Below are 17985 nucleotides of genomic sequence, written 5' to 3' on the forward strand. Positions count from 1 at the left end.
TCATCATCATTTGCTCATCTTCATCCCCATCATCATCATTATCATCATCTTCGTAACAATGGCATCAGTAATCAAATACAATTTACATCAACTTCACTTGGCATTAGTCTCAATGTTACAATCAAAATATTGATATTAATATCTATCAAGTCTCTTCAAAAGCCAACATCGATGCAAAAACTAATTGAAAACTTGTAAGATTTAAAGTTCATAAATTACTCGAGTGAATCTCGAATCAATTTAAATACTTTTTTCCCAATTAACTTCCAATTAGAACGAGATTAATCATTGGAAATTTCATTGATAATTGTTTGTTAAGGCAAAACTGAATCAGTTTAAAGCGATGAAATTTTTAAGAATTTTCGTGATCAAAATTATGATCATTATTGGTTGATTATGTGCATGTTGTTTGTCAAACAAGGAGTGGTTTGTTCATGATGTTGAGATTTCAAGACAGTAGAGAAAGTGTTATTATGGTTAACACCCAAAGTTCATAATATTGATCAACTTGTTCATTTAAATATCTTCCGCCTTCCCTTCATCGTTACAACTGAAACAAATGAAAGTCTAAAGTTTATTTTATGTTTAAGAAAAAAAAGCAAAGTTTGATGAAAAAAATGAAGAAAAATAATGATTATGATGATAATGATTGAGATGACAATAAATTACATGGGAATGATGAACACTTTTATTTTGTTGCCATAAAATTAGGTCACTGGACTCGAAATTGACCCAATTTCAAATTAAATCAACTATATTCCATTCCATTGAAGGTAAATAATCAATATCTTCACCGTAATCATTCTGACCTCAGGTCAATATAATCAACTCCACCCAAGGTGATCCAAATAACAGGTTAATCTTTTGTTTTCGCTCATCTTCAGTTTAATATTTATATCATCATTAATCACATTTTGATATCAATTCATCGCTAAGCCAATTCAGTTTCATGTTTTATTCAACTTCATGCAATAACTAGAAAACTTAAATTTCCTAAATTGCTCGGACTTCATCCATTGATATAACAATTTTGATTTTACATTGCATGGAATAATAAATAATTACAGTTGAAGATGAATTAAGCATCAGTATTAATTACTCTGGGTAATATTTGATGGTATCAGTGAAACTGCTTTTTTACGCTTTATTGGTACTCCATGAGATGAGTTGAGGATAAATAAGCATCAGCTTTTTAAGAGAGGGCCTTTAATTAACTCTAGATTAAAATCAAACTGTCACCAAGATGAAATTGACATTTCCAGCGATTAAATAAAAGCGGATTAACAGCAAACTGTTTCTTTTAATACCAAATGTTGGTTTGATGGAAGGAAAATCTGTCGTTATTTATTAATATCTCTTTCTACCACAACATTGACATGATTGCTTAAGGATTAATCATTCAAGTCTCAAATTCACGGGTTGATCTCTGTTTGAGTATATTCAAAATTCCTGGGAAAATAATGCCAAATAATGACCGGAAAAAAGGTTCCATCTCAAATTATTAGATGCAAAATGCCATGCGTCAATAACTTGAAAATGTTAACTGTAGTTGAATGTCATGGAATTGGTGTCCTAAAACAGGAATAATCTATGAATAACCGAACAATTCATTGTACATTTATTTCCTTACCAGCAAATTTTGAATATTTTGATCCAGTTCAAAATCATCGTTTCTCAACGGTCATTAAAACAGCAGATGCTTAGTTTTGACCAAAGATGCATTTTGAGCGAAGATGAAAGTCCACCCGCTGCTTTCAATACAATAATTTCGATAGAAGCAGTTTTATCAGATCTTCCATTGGTAAGCTACATACGATGTACAAACTGTACTTTCAAACACGCTGCTTGACGAGTAGCCAGCCCAGTAACCAATTAGAGCAAGGGTCAATTGATCAAACTCGTTGTTTGAAGATTTTGAAGATTCATGAGAAAAACATCAAGTTTGCATGGATCATGATCATCAGTTATTAAGGTGAGATATATGAATTGGAAAGCATTCCATAGTTAGGTTGATCGCACTTTCATAAGCCATCAAAGCATCATTATGAGGCATTGTATTTGATTCAACCCATGGTAATCGTATGATAAGACTGCATTGAAGGATCATAAAATCTCGATGAAATTAGTTCACACCTGGTAAAATGTATTCCAAATTTTAATAAAACCAATATGCAAAGTACCAATGACTGAGGTGATCCAAGGTAGCTTAACTTGGAAAGCTGATTGAAATGCAGAAAGCATGTAATGAAGAGCAGTTGAGAAACAAAAGATTAATATTAGTTTTTATCGAAAAAGTTAGGAAACAATTAAATATTTTTTACTCACCATGAATTGCTGAATGACACGACACCAAAAAACAAATTAATACTAGAAACAACAAAACAAAAGTAAATGTAACGTAGTTTACTGATTTATTGATTACCATTCAAAAGTAAAAGCTGAAGCTGTTTCTTTTGTTTTATATTACAATTCTTTTGTTTCACAACCGTAAGATGGCAATAAAGTCAAATTATAATTTTCAGATTCAAATTTTGATAAAAGTTGATTTTCGTAAATCGCAAAATTCATGATTTTGATAGAGTTGATTTAATTTCTCATAAACTGAATACTAAATCCTGAAAAGCTGTGTAATTATCAGCAAATCAGCATTCAAAACAATAAACCCAATCAGTTTTTTAGTCCATTACTGAAATCGAAAGCAAAAAGGTTACAAAAAGATTTGAAAAACTGGTCAATCAAAGGAAAAGATAAATTGCTTTATTGAAACTCAGAAAAAGATTCCAGACATTTTGAGAAAATAAATTGTCCATTATAATTTACTGTTAACATTTTATTCATATTTAATGTCCAACTAAGCCTGATTGTTTCGTCTACAAAACATTGATTGTTATGATAATTTTTTGCTTCATCAAACATTTCAATGATCGCCATTTTTTATGCATTACATTGACATTTATTTTTTTCATTTTACTATGTTAATATAAATTCAAATGTAGATCATCATTTTTGAATGTAAATAACGCTTCTATTGTCCATCTATTGTTCAGTTAATCTTTTCATTTCACAGCAAAAAAACCGATCCAAAAGCTTAACCTTTTCCCTTACAACAAACAGATTTATGAATATTTTTTTAATGTACAACCGTCGCTTATAAAGTAAGAGGATTTAGTGAATATGATGCAGCAAAGGTGGCCTTTCATTTATTTTGTTAACGACTTTACATCAAAAAAGAGGAACAATAAAAGCAAACAAAGAAAAGACGAAAATGATGAATAATTTCACCAACAGATGGCCACATCAGAGCTGTTTAGTGACGTCTGGTGGAAGTTTTTTGTACTAATAAGCTTCATTGGTTTTTGCTCCTCATCTTGAGCTTGTTTTCATCTTCATCTTCATCTTTTTGCTTCCCTCTAATTTTATATTTTGCATCTCCATCAAAGCTCAAACTCTTCTTCTCTCTATTTCTCTTTCTCTCTTCTTTCCTCTCTTTCTTTCTTTTTCATTTGAATGGACATTACAATGTTAAGTGACATTTGCTTGTCTTCACGATTTTACAATTAAAATGTTTTGTGAAAAACAATTGGATAACATTGATCTTCAATGTAAATACCATTATTTTTTATGTTTCATTAAATAATGTTTCCCAGTTTTTAATCTATTTGAGGTGCCATTAATTCATCTTATTATGTGGACTATTTCCCAGTTATTAACCATTTCTGTTTGTGTGATTGCAACTTCGATATTTTGTCCAAATGGGTTAACAATATTTGTATCTGCTGTTGGACAACCTTCTAGTCCATCATTCCCATCTTCACCTTCTTCCTCTTCATCTTCATCTTCCCCTTCCTCTCCATCATCTTTACCTTCATCCTCATCCATTGTTAATGAGATACAAGCCAACAAACCTCTTGAGTTGCCTCGTATTATTGAACATCCTTTGGACATTGTGGTCAAGAAAAATGAACCCGCCATGTTATACTGTAAAGCAGATGGGCAACCTAAACCTACCATCGAATGGTACAAAGATGGTGAAAAAATTCGATCAAATCGACCCAGGATATTTTTGAGTGGTGATGGACTTTTCTTTTACAAAGTTTCCAGTGAAGGTAAAGAATCAGATACTGGGACTTACTGGTGTGTTGCTCGCAACTCAGTGGGGAAGGTGATAAGCCGTAATGCCACTGTCAATGTTGGTTACTTAAGAGATGAGTTTCGTTTGTCTCCCAAGAGTGGAACTGTTGTTGCTGGTGACTCGGTTACTTTGGACTGTAGTCCACCCCGAGGTTCACCAGAACCAACTGTTACCTGGAAAAAAGATGGAGAACCCATGACCCTGGCCTCACCTCGTTTTCAACTGACAACCTCGGGTAGCCTTAAAATAAACGATATCCATCCAACAGACAGAGGTATTTACATTTGTGTGGCCAGCAGCTCAGTTGGAAGCCGCGAATCAACTCCAGCCTCTTTAGTTGTCCTAGTGAAACCGTATTTCATTAAATTACCAAACAATATAACCGTAGCTGAATCAAGTTCAATTGAACTGGAATGCAAAGTTGATGGCGATCCTGTGCCTTTAATCACATGGATTAAAAAGGATGGTCAATTGCCCAGTCAAAGGTAAGATTATCTCATTACACTTTTATTTCTCTCCTTTGAAGCCATTGTTGCCAACAAAATCTATTCACCATATAAACAATTTCTTCCCTTAATCCTACCTTTATAGTCAATTTGAGCATAAACTCATTTCCATTCACCAATCTCAATGTAACATGTTCACTGTATTTCAATGAACCAGAGTGAACAAGTATTCTGGTCAGACTCATTGATAATCATTTTATTGAAAAACATTTTTGTACCATTAATGTTACTACATAAAATGAAACTTTTTTATATTAATATTCTTGAAAAAATGGTTCATTCACTTGATAGATAAATCATTAAATTTAATCGATATGTTGATGAAAACAGTTTACAGAAGGCAGAGTGTGCGTGTGACAAACTCGTGGATGAACAGTGGATGAACAGTTGAATGAAACAATGATCAGTCTTTCCCTTTTACCTTTCCTTATTTTGCTATTTCAATTTAATGTAGATGTATCAATCATTTAAAAAATACACCTTAACTAGTTTATACCTGATGACAATCCTTGTTTGCTTCATATATGCCCGTTGGGTGTATTAACCATTGTCAAAAACACCATTTCAAATTTTCATGCTCAATTAAGCATCACAAAAAGCGACTTGAATTTCACCCAAAAATGTGTCCATCCTAGAATCAATTCTGGAAAGTCAATCATTAGCCATTATTACAAAAAAGACAACTTTCTTTATCCATTCTCCATTACATGTCAATTGAAAAAAAAAGTAAATCAGATCAGGCTCAGTTCAATTTATTCTTACAATCAACTCATTCTTTCGGGTTGATCAAAGCCTCTGAATATCCATTGTCATGAAAATGAAAAATTTGACTATTAGCAGCCAACCTTTGCAAATGACTTTGGTTACAGAAAGTTAACTATGAAAATTAATGAATTGCTCTCGAAAGGATTAAAAGACTTTACAATTGAACTTTTCAGCCAATTGTTAGCAAAAACTAATTCACACAAAAGGATGATAATCTTGACGTGTTCCTGTGTTAATTGCATGACTTTCAAAAATTAATACAAATGAACGTCTCTTTCATAATTTACTAGCCTTGGGTCAAAAATGGTTATAAAAAATATTTATGCAACAATAATCACAGATTACATAGACCTGATTGTGAATAATTGTAATAATTATGGGTTAATGTCATTTATTTATCTTCCTTGGTTCTTCCTCTCACTCGCCATTTATTAACTCAATACAAATCTTAATGACATCCCATTCAATTGAAAACAATCAACAATTATTTGCTTCTCTGATTTCCTTTGAAAATCCTCTGAAAATACCTTTTATTAGGTTGAGGTCCTTTTTTGGTTTCCGGTCCTTGTAATAACTGTTGCATTTCACCCAACCATTAAATGTAATTAATCAACTTTTTCTGTTCAACCTAATCTTGCAAAATTAACATGAAATGATAATGTTAATATTAATGATTAGAGGATCCATTTCAAGTTAATTCCTGTCAAAATCTTACCTGATTAGGTGATTCTTAACCCAGCTTAAAGAGTTATATTTGCTCAATGAAACACCGAATTACATGAATAAAGGTTGCTCTTTTCATCAAATTAATCCTCGCTTTTGTCAAAAAATTGATTGAAACGCAATTTCAATTATTTATTCAACAATGATTTTTCGATCTTGAAACTTATTGGAGTTTTCAAGGTCAAATACCTGAAGATTCTTGAAATCATTTCCTGGAATTGATTATGAGTTTCCATTTGACAGTAAATCAAAGTTGATCTTTCACAGAAATCAAGTAAAATCTAAAATTTCTGTCGTCCTGATTAATGATTACAATGTTGACAATTATTTCTAATCAATTCGCAATGGTTCCATTCTTGAAATGGCATTTTCCTGTAAAACAAGAGTTGAATCTGCATGTTGATATCCAAATGCCTCAACAGTTGTGGGAAAACTGTTTTCTGTCCAACAATTTCATGTTGTATCTGTTTGCCTCATCATCACCATTTCACTAAACAAAGGTTGTCTCACACCAGAAATTTTATTATTCAATACAAGCTAAAATTAGTGCTTACGATTGAAACGATTTCAATGAATGAGTTGTGCTTGCAAAATGATAACAAGAGCTAAATCTTTTAATTGCTTCAGTTGAAACTAGTTGATGAATAAATCTGTTTGTCTTTCCATCTTATCCATCTTCTTTCAGCTTAATCTCTCTCATAATCTTATCTCAGGCCTGAAGTTCAATCCTGACCCAGCATACAAAACGAGTAAAGTGTTGAATTAAATGCTATTACTTAATATTTTGCCAAAAAAGCAACTTTTCCATTCTATTGGCGACATTTCTGGATCTTGACTTTTCTATGAAAATGATGATTTTGATGAAGATTAAATGGCATTTAATCAAATGGTCAAATCGTATATAACGGAACATATTTTCTTGGCATAACATGCCCATTAAACAAGTAAACTTGCTACCTAATTAAATTCATCATGAGCTTCATCTTCATTTCATGCTCTTCTCTGATTACCTGTCTTCTTCTCTTCTCCTTTGACTTTTTCTTGAAACTGATTGATGTAAATCACTTGTTCATTTTGCATCATCTTATTCACTCAACTGTCCATTACAAATTACATGAGATACATTTCTCCAGGCTACGCCTTGAGCTGGTTAAATCTTGGGTTACATTTCATCCAGAGTAATTGAGATAACTCATCACCAGTCGTAAAACAATATCCAATGTTCAGAATCACAGTTTTTCCTCTATACTGATAGACTTGAGAAACAGTGGAAAGACTGAAACACCTTTCATTGAGACCATGACATTTGAAATTTTATCACTTAATAAAAGCAAATTACTTCTAATATTGAACAAGAAGATGATCTTTCAACAAAATTAACTTCCTTGACTTCAATTAGTTCAATTAGTTTGATAAATTGGAAATCAAATGAAAGAAAAAGTTGATTTGAAGAAACATCAAAATCACTTTACCTATTGAAATATCCTTTTCACCAGTTTTATTAGTTTCATCAAAATTGATTCACACAGTTGCCAAACTAATAATGTGACATGAAATTTCCTGTTTTCCCGAAGAAATTGTCTTTTTCATGATTCCATTGAAAATGTCAGTCAACATTTAATAAAAGGAAAGAAAATGAAAGTCAATTGTTGATTCAGTAAACACATTTTAATTATTGCAACTCAACTCTAATCCACACTAAATTACATGATTACACTGGTCTGTGATTTGATGGATAATTAACATTTACTTGTTTATCTTTACAGATTAGTGCAGTAAAACGATTCAGTAAAAGCAGAAAATATTTCTCAGTATAAGTGTAAAATTGTTTTCTGTTTATTAATTAGCCATATCAACTTATATCTTACATAATAAACTGTCTTGAAACTGTTGAACCAGTGATGAGTTTCGCCAGCTTTCATTTGCTTGTTACAAACAAAAACACAGCCTTTCAATTTTTCATTGCATCTTTAAGATCACAAAGAAGAGTCTGTTTTTTGTTTCGCTCAAAACTCACATTTGTGCGGTCAAGATAAACACCTTGACCACAACTGACTGGCCCTTTCTTTTAACCAAAAAAAGCCAGTTTCTCCTCCTTCATCTTCATCTTTACACAGTTTAGCTTCTTGGCTTTACAATTTTGTTTACCTTTTCCGTCTTTAACCTCCTTTGTATTTGTTTGTATCTTCCCTTTGTATCTTTCCTCCTTTCCTTTATATCTTTCTTCTTCCCTTCTCTTCATCTTCTTTTCATCTTCTCTTTTCTTCTCTCTTCTCTCTTCCACTCTCCTTTCCCTCATTTGTACTAATTGTTGACTTTATTCACGCATTTTACGCTTATGGTTTACCACTTTGTATGTTTGTATGTTGATGTCAATCACAATCATTTTCATTACGTGATTTCGTTAACCCGGACAATATTCATTGAACAAGAAACCAGACAAAATGTTTGATAATTTTAATCTTTCCTAATGCTATAATTGTTATTACCAAATTGATATTATTTTCATTAACATGATTATTGGAGTTATTTGTGAGAAAGATTTAGCAAACTTGCAAAATTGCAATTGAATTTCCGGACTAATATCTTCATGTGATTGATAAAAAAGGGAGAAAGTGGAAAAAAGACTATTTTCTTGTTCGCTTAATCTCATCTTCTTCTCTCTCCATCTTTTAATATTATGTACTTTGACGTTGGCTTTTAGCTCTATGATAAATTAGCTTCTTATGTTCTGCTTTACAAGTGAAGGAGGATGTTGTTGGTTAGCCATTTAAATTAATTGGTTTGCCTGTCAGCTACTCCATACCATGAGCGTTTCCTCATTTCACGCTTACAGTAAAGTGAAGAATATTGAAAAGGCGAAAAAGAAGAAGAGAAAGAGATGAAATAGATGAGGATGAAAAAAAGGAGAGACTTGAAAAGAAGTGATAGAAATAAAAAAAAAGACCTTAAATTCAGTGTAAACCACATTTGAACTGATAAACAACTTACAAGTAAAAACAAACTGTGAGTGTTGTTAGGATGGTGTAAAGATCGCCTAATGGATCATGTTGTAGCCTTGAATGTTGATGCATTTTTCCTCAGCAAAGGTGGTTTTTTCAGAGTTGCACTTCTTTTGCGTGTGTCTCCACCCAAACATAGTATCGAGTTTCCTTTCTCTCTCTTCCCCTCAGGTTATTATAATATTTCTCTCTTCCTTTTTGTATCTCATCATGATTATGATGATGATCATCATTTTAGTGATCTTTTACAAGATGGAGCAAAAAATTTTGCACCTTTAACATCGTAAAACTGTCACATAAGAGTATGTAATACTTGCTACTTAAGCTGGAAACTGGTGCAACAGCAGTAAATTTTTTTTCTTTCAGTAAAGGACATGAAAAGACATCAACATCCTCATCACTATTAATATAATCAAAGTCAGTTTATAAGAATATAAAAAGAGAAGATTAAGAAAGAAGATGTTTTTCCATCGGAATTCTTTCAACACACTTCTTGATTACATGAAAAAATGTTTCCTTTATCCACAAGAAGTGAACATTCATGGCATTTCCATGTATCTCAATCTCGCTCACTGGTTCTCTTTCACTTTTATCCATCACAAAGTGACAAAAATCAATCATGGTCAATATATTTTCCACTGAATCTGTTTCTATTTTTAATTCTCAATTGATGAATCTCCAAATTTGTCTCATTTACTCCATAATAGTGTCAAAAAATGTAACAAAATTGTTTGCTATTTACAATGAAAATCATGGGCAATGCAACTGTCGATGACATTTGATACCAAAATGATCAATGAAATTTGATTATAGCGTTTCATTTTATGCTCAAAGTAACTTCATCAATGGTTTCACTATAATCAGCTTTTTTGTAGAAAAAAATTATATATTATTTGATGATCATTAAAATTAATATATAACTGAGTTTCCCTTTTTTCTCCTTATATGATGATAATAAAAATGAAACCATTTCCTTTAGTTCAACTTCAATTATTGATCTTTGAGAGGAAGATGATGAGATGAACAAAAAACTTGTCAGCAAAAAAAAGTTTGAAGGTTACCAACTTTTTTCTGTATCAATTCAATTTGAAAACTAAACTCAACTGTTTCGCCAAGTTGAAGAGAAAAAGTAAATCAAAATCGGTCAGAAATGAGTAGTTTGACCGGTTGATAGGTTGATTGGTTTGCAACAAACAAAATGAAGCAAGGCGTTTCAAATTGATGAAACACCTGAAATAAAAAGATGAAAAAACTGTTACCTGTTTATGTGTAGGTTTATGACAGTTTTGAGCAATTGCGATTCCTTATTAACTCTTTCGTATATCAAATCTTGTAATCAGCTGATGAAATTTGATTAAATTTTGGTTCTTCTCACACTCCTTTCCGTATTTAGACACTAATCAACAAAATGAAGATCCTGCTCAAGATGAAGACTGCGTGACAAGTTGAAGTTGAACACCTCAATTTTGCAACTGAATTTCTCCTGAAATCACTTTGTTGATTCACATTCAACTTTCATGAACTTTTCTGTGTATAATTAGAGAGAGAAGAAGAAAAAAATTGCTGATAAATGTGCAAAATGTTATCATTGCTAGTTTTGTTGAACCTTTATTCAGTTACGGATTACTGAAGGTTCACGTCTTAATCATCACTGATAATGTTGATCGTTTTAAAACTCATATTGAACTTTAATTATACATTTTGTTTTTCAACTTTGATTCTCATTAAGATAAATTTAAATTTGCAATTAACTTTGATTGTAAAGGGAATGAAATGTTTAAACATTGATCCAATTGAAGCTTGAAGAGGAACGATATTTATATTATAATTATTAATGCTCAAATGATAATCTCACAGGGAATAGATTAGCATCTTGAGTTGGTGTAAAAATTTTCCAGTACAATTATAATTATTATAATTAAATGGTAAAGAAAGTAAAAAATTGTCACTGGAATCAGTTTGGTTCGCATTTTACTTTTCATCATCATTTCCATTCGCATTGACATACGACTGTTGAAGTGCGTTTAACATTTTTCCTCTAAATGTAACCTTTTAACCGGTTTCCCTTAAATCACTCTTATGGTTCCTTCATATTTGCCGGAAGTTACATTTCAAAGAGTCACATATGCGTATCTTTATAGCTTTAAATTGAATCTAAATTTAGACTCATCAACATTGGAAACAAATGAAAGTAACTGTTTTAACCCATTTATATGTATTATTACCTAAAAGGTCTCATTTTTGTCATTTTGCTCATTCGTCTTCACCAAATGAACAGTTGATCATATTACGGAATACAAAGGGAAAGCTTAAAGATATTATTCCAATGCTTTTTGCTCAAATAACTTTAAACAAAGAGTAAACTCATAACAAGATTACCAATTTTGTGTATCTATTTTAACTCTCCAGCCTTGACTTGAATCCCGATGAATACCATTTTGTCTTCATCTCACTTCAATCTTATTAGGCAAAATTTCATCTTCATATCATAAACTTTTAATCCTCAATCCTTCAACTTGAAGAAGCTATTCAATGTCAAGTGTATCTGTAAGTACATTTGAAATGTCATTTTTCAAGAGCCTTTTCCTTCTGTAAAATTAATGATAACTTTTAAACAATATTTATTCATATCCTGACTCTATTAAATTCACAGTTTTCAATATGATTAACTTTTTAAACGATTTCGGATAAAATGATAACCTCAATAAATCTTGCTAATTTAAAAGCTTACCAAATGGGTAAAGTTGTCAGTTGATATCTTTCAAACCATACAAGTTCATCAAATTTTAATTACTATTTTTAATTGCAGTTATTATTGAAGCGTAAACCATGGCAAAATAATATTATCAATATTGAAAATTGAAATTGGCCAATGTTTCAGGATTATTGAGTTTTAAGTCAAATGCTGGTCAACTATTTATGCGATTCAGCAAACTATAAATTCAGTTGCGATTTTAATTAACTTTAACCAATTCTTAGACAACTCAACTTTCTTAACCTAATCTGTAAATCTTTATTGATGGAGTGAAGAAAAAATCTGTTGAAAGGTTCAGAGTTATTTTTGTTTGATTGTTCACTTGAGTAATATTTTCCAAGGAATATCTCTCAAATTGCAAACCTTTCAACTTGACTGAAACATGATGAAAATCATGATAATAATCTCAATCAAATCTCTTCTCCAATTTTTAAAACAATTGCCGAAACGCAATTGTTTATCATCAAAATCAAAAGTAACTTATGAAGGAACAAAAATGATTCATCATTTTCAAAGCAATTGCCAAAATTTAGTAGCAAAAGTGCAAGATTGCTGTTAACAGATGATGCTTTTCAACATTTCCTATCCTTTAACCTCCACAAATGATCCACTAAAGTTTAACTTAAAGTTACCCTTGATTAGTATGGGCAACATATAATTTTGCAGTCAATTTCGGACCTACTAGTTCAATAAAATAAGATATCTTGAAGTAAATATTAGCTTGTAACCAGCCTTCCATTCATGTTAATAGCATACAATTACGACCATTTACAAAGCTGTTCAAAAAAGTTTACAAATGACGCTTATGATGGAAAGCAAAGTGACTCTGTGCAGTCATCTTGTAATTATCAATCGATTGAGTTCTCAGCCCATCTGATGACATTCAATCATGTATATCAAATGATTCCCTAGTTACCTTTCATGTTCAACTAAAAGTTTTCATCATTTTTCCATCTGTAATATGAACTTATAATTGGCTTTAACAAGCACAAATTGTATACTTTGTTTTTATTTGCTAACGACTTATGATGTAGGTCAAATAAAAGGTTGCCATTGATAATGTCCGTGACTTTTCTCTGTTTGTTTGAGTCCGTTGCTGACCAAAGGTCAAAAATATTATAAGACAATATATCATAACCATAATAAGCCCAAAATGATACGAGACAAAAAAAGGCAATTTAATGTTTTAAAGTTAATTTAAACACACACACACAGCTATGAGTATCTTGTTTCACACTTACATACTAACTAATAACTCACCTCCCATCTGCTCAAATCTCCATCATCTTATTCTCATCTTACTTTTCTCACTTTTCTCTCTCTCTTTACTTTCAAATCTGTCTCTTCTCGTTGACTGTCGTGTGTCTATCATTTTGTTTGCCTATGTGTCTGCGTTCAGACACCGTTTACATTGTCTCAAACTATACATTTCTGTATTGAAGATTAAGTTGAACAGCTAAAGAGAAATGAAGCAAAAAGTTGAAGTAAAAAATGGTATGCAAAGTGAGGGCCAACAATTTTGTTGTGTATGCTTCATTTGCACTGTAAATTAATTACAGCGTCAGAGAGTAGAAACGAGAAAATGCAGAGCTCAACTTGAACTCTGTTTGTGTTTATTTTATTTTCTTGAAAAACACGCAAAACGACCTTAAACGGAGCGAAGAGTTTGAGTTAAATGAAGTTGTTGCTTTCATTATTATTAATATATTATTTAAGATTTTTTGTGCTTCTTTTGCAAAAGTTGAGAGAAACTAATATTACAAAGTATACAATAAAAATAAAATACAATCTTTGTTGGTGAACATTCGTTACTCAAAAAGAGAGTCACTTTTTGCCTATTTAGATAGCTTTTTGGGGGATGTTGAGGCCATTAAAGGTCGTAAAAACGACACGTAAAGTTTATTTGAACAAACAATCCGAGATAAAATATATAGATATACAAGACTCATTTAATGGAGAAACAAATGAAAGACTTTGTACAGAATAAGAAAACTGTTTAGATTGAGTTTGGATGAACAGGGAAAGGAGAGGTTAAAGGTAGCAGAGAGAGGAACAAAAAAAGACAGAGAAACAGAAGAAGCATAAAGAAAGTAAAGTATCATTACTATTACATAAGGAGGATGAAGAGAAATGGGAAAATAACAAAGAAACTTGCTGTTTATATGCTGAACAGAGCATTTTTTTGCTTCACTTTCCTCCTTTTGTTTCACTTTTTTTCATCGATATTAATAATTTTCTCTATTTTTTCATACTTTACCAGATCGACGATTGGACCTGATAAAACATTAAGCATAATTAATGTCACCTCGGAAGATGAAGGGGTATACACCTGTGAAGCAGGTAACCTTGTTGGTTCAGCCACTGCTTCAGCAACTTTATCTGTTAATAGCTATTCATCTGGTCTCATTATATCATCACCAACACTTTATCATTCCATTGCCAAGGAACCTTACTTTATTGTGGGAGCCATTTTACTAATGTTTCTCCTCTGTTCCATTATAATGATTATCTTTGCTCGTCAACATTTGGGTTGGAAGAAAGCGGTTGGAGCTTATATTACGGTCCAATTGTCAAAGAATGATCAACTCGAAAAGTCCCGTCATTTGGATACTTGTTCAAGTAAAAACTCTTGGCTTTTGGAGACGACAACAGGAGGACCCACTTTAGGCCAAACAATTACTACTTCACCTGAAATAACGACGACTGGACTATTAGGCAATAAAGGATCAACTTATCATCAACATCATCATTCATCTAATTCACCTGCAACATCATCCAACAAGTCATCAGTCCGAATGAGGGAAGCAAATAAACCATTTAATCCTCATCATGATACTCATCATGATCATGATTATGATGATCACAATGAAGGATATTATGCAGAAGTCGAAGGTTACTCTTCATTAGTAACCTTTGGGAAAAAGGATTCATTAACAAAATCATCGAATGGATCCAAGATTATTCAGTCAATGGCTCCATCTATTGAACCTTATGCAACAACAAACTTAATCAATACTTATCATCATTCATCTCATCCTAATCCCAATATTAATCCCAATCTTAATCAGTATCTTGAAAGCTCCATCAATGAACGCAGAACCTGTGATCAAACTCAATCTGCCGCCTATTACGGACTTCCTTTATCGCTCTCAATAAACCAATCAACTGCAAGTGCTATTGCAAACTCACCTTCACTCTCCCGTTATCCTCATTACCAGTATCAACAGCAACATATCAACAATTATCATTCACCTTCATCATCCAACCGATCAACAACCACCAACACCTCTTCAACCTCAACACCAAACACGGGTTTAGGTTATAGGAAAGTGATATTAAAAGATGCAAGATCAAAAGATCACAATAATCGAGCAGTTTTGATAAGCGACGATCTTTACGCTATTCCTAATTGTGGACTGGACATTGATGATGTTCGTCCACCTTCTGCCAATTTTTTTCTACCCAAGACGTAAATGAAGGATAAAAAAAGTTCTCCTTTTTTCTAATTGTTTTACTTACCGATTTATCGTACTTTTTACCTGTTCATTTGTTTATATGTATCGTTTGTTTGCTTTATACTGTGTGCGTGTCAAACACTTGCTCGATCAACTCTGTAACTACTGCCTCAACCAATGCGAAAACAAAACACTTTTGAGGAACATTTAGATTCTCGAAATTGGATTCTCTTTATAAATACACTACTTAAATGTCGACAACATCGTCTAATATTCCTACTTGGTGGCCTTTCAACAGATGCAATCCTTTACTCGAAGGGATTGACCGATCAACGACAAAACATGAATAAACAGACATCATATCAACCCATAGGATTTCATTTTCATCAACATCAATCTTAACCCTTGAATGATAAACTTATCATGAACCTAATTTTAATATTCAATAATCAATTCTTGCTCACCTTCAATATCCAAGGAAATGTTATCCTGTGTTCACTCATCAAAATGACCCTAGTCCAGTACCTGGTTGTCTTTACCATTCAATCTCCCAATTTGGGAATTCAAAACTTCTCAAAGCTATAACTATACAAACAATAATTCTGATAGTCAATAAGATGAAACGCACCTTAGTTTTTATTGTTGAATCCAGTTTAACATGAAACAAGTAAACAAACGAAACATAAAAAAACCTTTTTGTATGCATTCATACTTGTGTATTATATAGTGATATATTGTATAATTATTGATCAATTGCAACTCTTCTGTACAGAAATTAATAAATTTTGATGAAGCATCAATGAGCTTCATCTCAAATCAATGAATTTGAATGTTCTCAATGAATGTTGAAAACCTTTTGACCAATTAGTAAATCGAATGATAAACAGCTTAAATTGGCTGAATTTTGAAACAAATGCATCAATCTAATGCACTTAAAAGACATATAAATCAAGAAAAGTTTGATTAATGAAAGGAAGGAAAAGATTAAAGCAATCAATCAGGAAAACAAAAGTATCTGAAAAGACGAAGATTGATTCTGATTATTACATTGTTTAACCTTTTCTCTATTCCAAGTCATTAATTAACCTGAACTATTCCCAAATGAGTATAATAAGAATGATAACAATCAAGGTGGAGATCGTCTTACATTTTCATAATGCTAATGACATACAAATAATAATGATAATTATGAGACTTGGGCGTTTCAAATTGTTTCATCTTTTAATCTCATCATGATAAATGATTGAATTGAATCGATGAAAACAATTGCCAATGAATTCAAGCTCTTGACCAACTTTAAACAAATTAAACTCTGGAGGTTAACGTGTGAGCATTCGGTGTCTTTTTAAGCACAACATCACTTGGGAAATCATCATCATCATCCTCATCCTTGTCTTTATTGAATGAGAAAAGTTATCATAAAATTCGCCATCTTTTTATCTTCTCGCGACTCCACTTTATAAAGGCAAATAATAAAGAAACTTGTTCAGTCCCTTTTTCCCATCTAATTAGGAATAAAGGGAAATCTCTCAAGTGGTTACTCCAATTTAGCATCTTCATCCTCATCTTCATCATCACCATCTCCATCCATGGGAGAAGTACATCAATGATAATTTATTATCACTTCTCTTGTTACTAGACTTTATTTTTCTTTTAAAGATGATAATAAGATTAACACGCGCTCTTCTCTCACCATTAATATTATCATCCCTTAACAGTTTATCCTTGTCCTTTCTCCATCTTCATCCTTCTCCTCCTTCTCCTCCTTCTCATCCTTCTCATCTCTCCTTTAACCTCTGTTACTGTTGAGATTAAATTCAATTGACATCTAAACATAATATTGTTCATCTGATAGACAAATAATGGATCGAATCCAGTTGGTCAACTTTGTTTGTTTATAATCAAAATCAATTGATCCAATCAAATTAACTTTTTCGCTGTTTCCCAGTAACTTTGGTTTCTGCTAATCAAGACAGTTTACCTTTTCATTGTTTACCTCAATTAAAGTTATTGTTTGTCTCTTTACCTGATCAGTTGATTGCATGATGGAAACAGTAACAATGTTTGCCTTCATCTAATCTCACCACTAAATATTGGGTTAAATTGTTGTCCTTTTAATAACAACATAATAACATGCAAGTCTATCATCTTTATTGATCATTTAAAGACAATTTGTTTCTTCTGGTTCATGTAATTGATTCATTTCCATCGGATAATTGATAATTGTAATGTCAAATTAGTGAAACAATGAGGCAAAGTTACATGATAATAATCTGAATGTTCAGCCAGAAATGAGCATTTAACTAAATATTAATTATTTTCACGTTATTAACAAGAATAAAAAGATTAGATTCTTTTGTTTGGTTGAAAATGTAATTAATGTTATTTTTAGTTCTGCAAAAGGATTCAGTTAATTATTTATAGTTAAATGAATAAATCATCATGAAAACTCTTTTTTTGTTTTACATTTGATTGTAATTGAGCCAAATTTTACGATTAATCGTCGATCTTTTATCATGAAATTCTGGATTGTTCAACAGACACAAGTATAGCATGAGTAATAATGAATAGTTAATGGATGAATGGAATAATTAGTTAATGATCATCTTCATTAATTATTTGTAGCAGCAATTAGTTTTGTTTGCTT

At 31.8% G+C, this 17985-nt stretch overlaps 1 protein-coding gene and 1 long non-coding RNA gene across 2 annotated transcripts; one reads left to right on the forward strand and one right to left on the reverse strand.

Moving 5' to 3' along the window:
* Positions 1 to 665: 665 nt before the first annotated feature.
* Positions 666 to 2463, reverse strand: LOC107361877 (uncharacterized). Its single transcript, XR_001568582.3, has 3 exons — positions 2326 to 2463; positions 1631 to 2219; positions 666 to 1572 (listed from the first exon to the last, which is right to left on the reverse strand). It is a non-coding gene; the product is annotated as an uncharacterized LOC107361877 (long non-coding RNA).
* A 902-nt stretch (positions 2464 to 3365) lies between these two features.
* LOC107361876 (uncharacterized) lies at positions 3366 to 16162 on the forward strand. The gene is made up of 2 exons (XM_015928816.3): positions 3366 to 4617; positions 14144 to 16162. Exons 1-2 carry the CDS (start codon positions 3686 to 3688, stop codon positions 15354 to 15356), a joined length of 2145 nt encoding a protein of 714 aa, XP_015784302.2. The 5' UTR covers positions 3366 to 3685; the 3' UTR covers positions 15357 to 16162.
* The last annotated feature ends 1823 nt before the right edge of the window (positions 16163 to 17985 follow it).

This window comes from Tetranychus urticae, chromosome 1 (assembly GCF_039701765.1).
Source record: "Tetranychus urticae isolate SD_2017Ah chromosome 1, NJAU_TeUrti_SD_1.0, whole genome shotgun sequence".
Taxonomy (NCBI): domain Eukaryota; kingdom Metazoa; phylum Arthropoda; class Arachnida; order Trombidiformes; family Tetranychidae; genus Tetranychus; species Tetranychus urticae.

Excerpts from the sequence above, each read along its gene's own strand:
- LOC107361876 (XM_015928816.3), top strand. The coding sequence starts at position 3,686 with ATGTGGACTATTTCCCAGTTATTAACCATTTCTGTTTGTGTGATTGCA. Across the intron at positions 4,618-14,143 it reads GGTCAATTGCCCAGTCAAAG|ATCGACGATTGGACCTGATA; the intron begins GTAAGATTATCT and ends ATACTTTACCAG.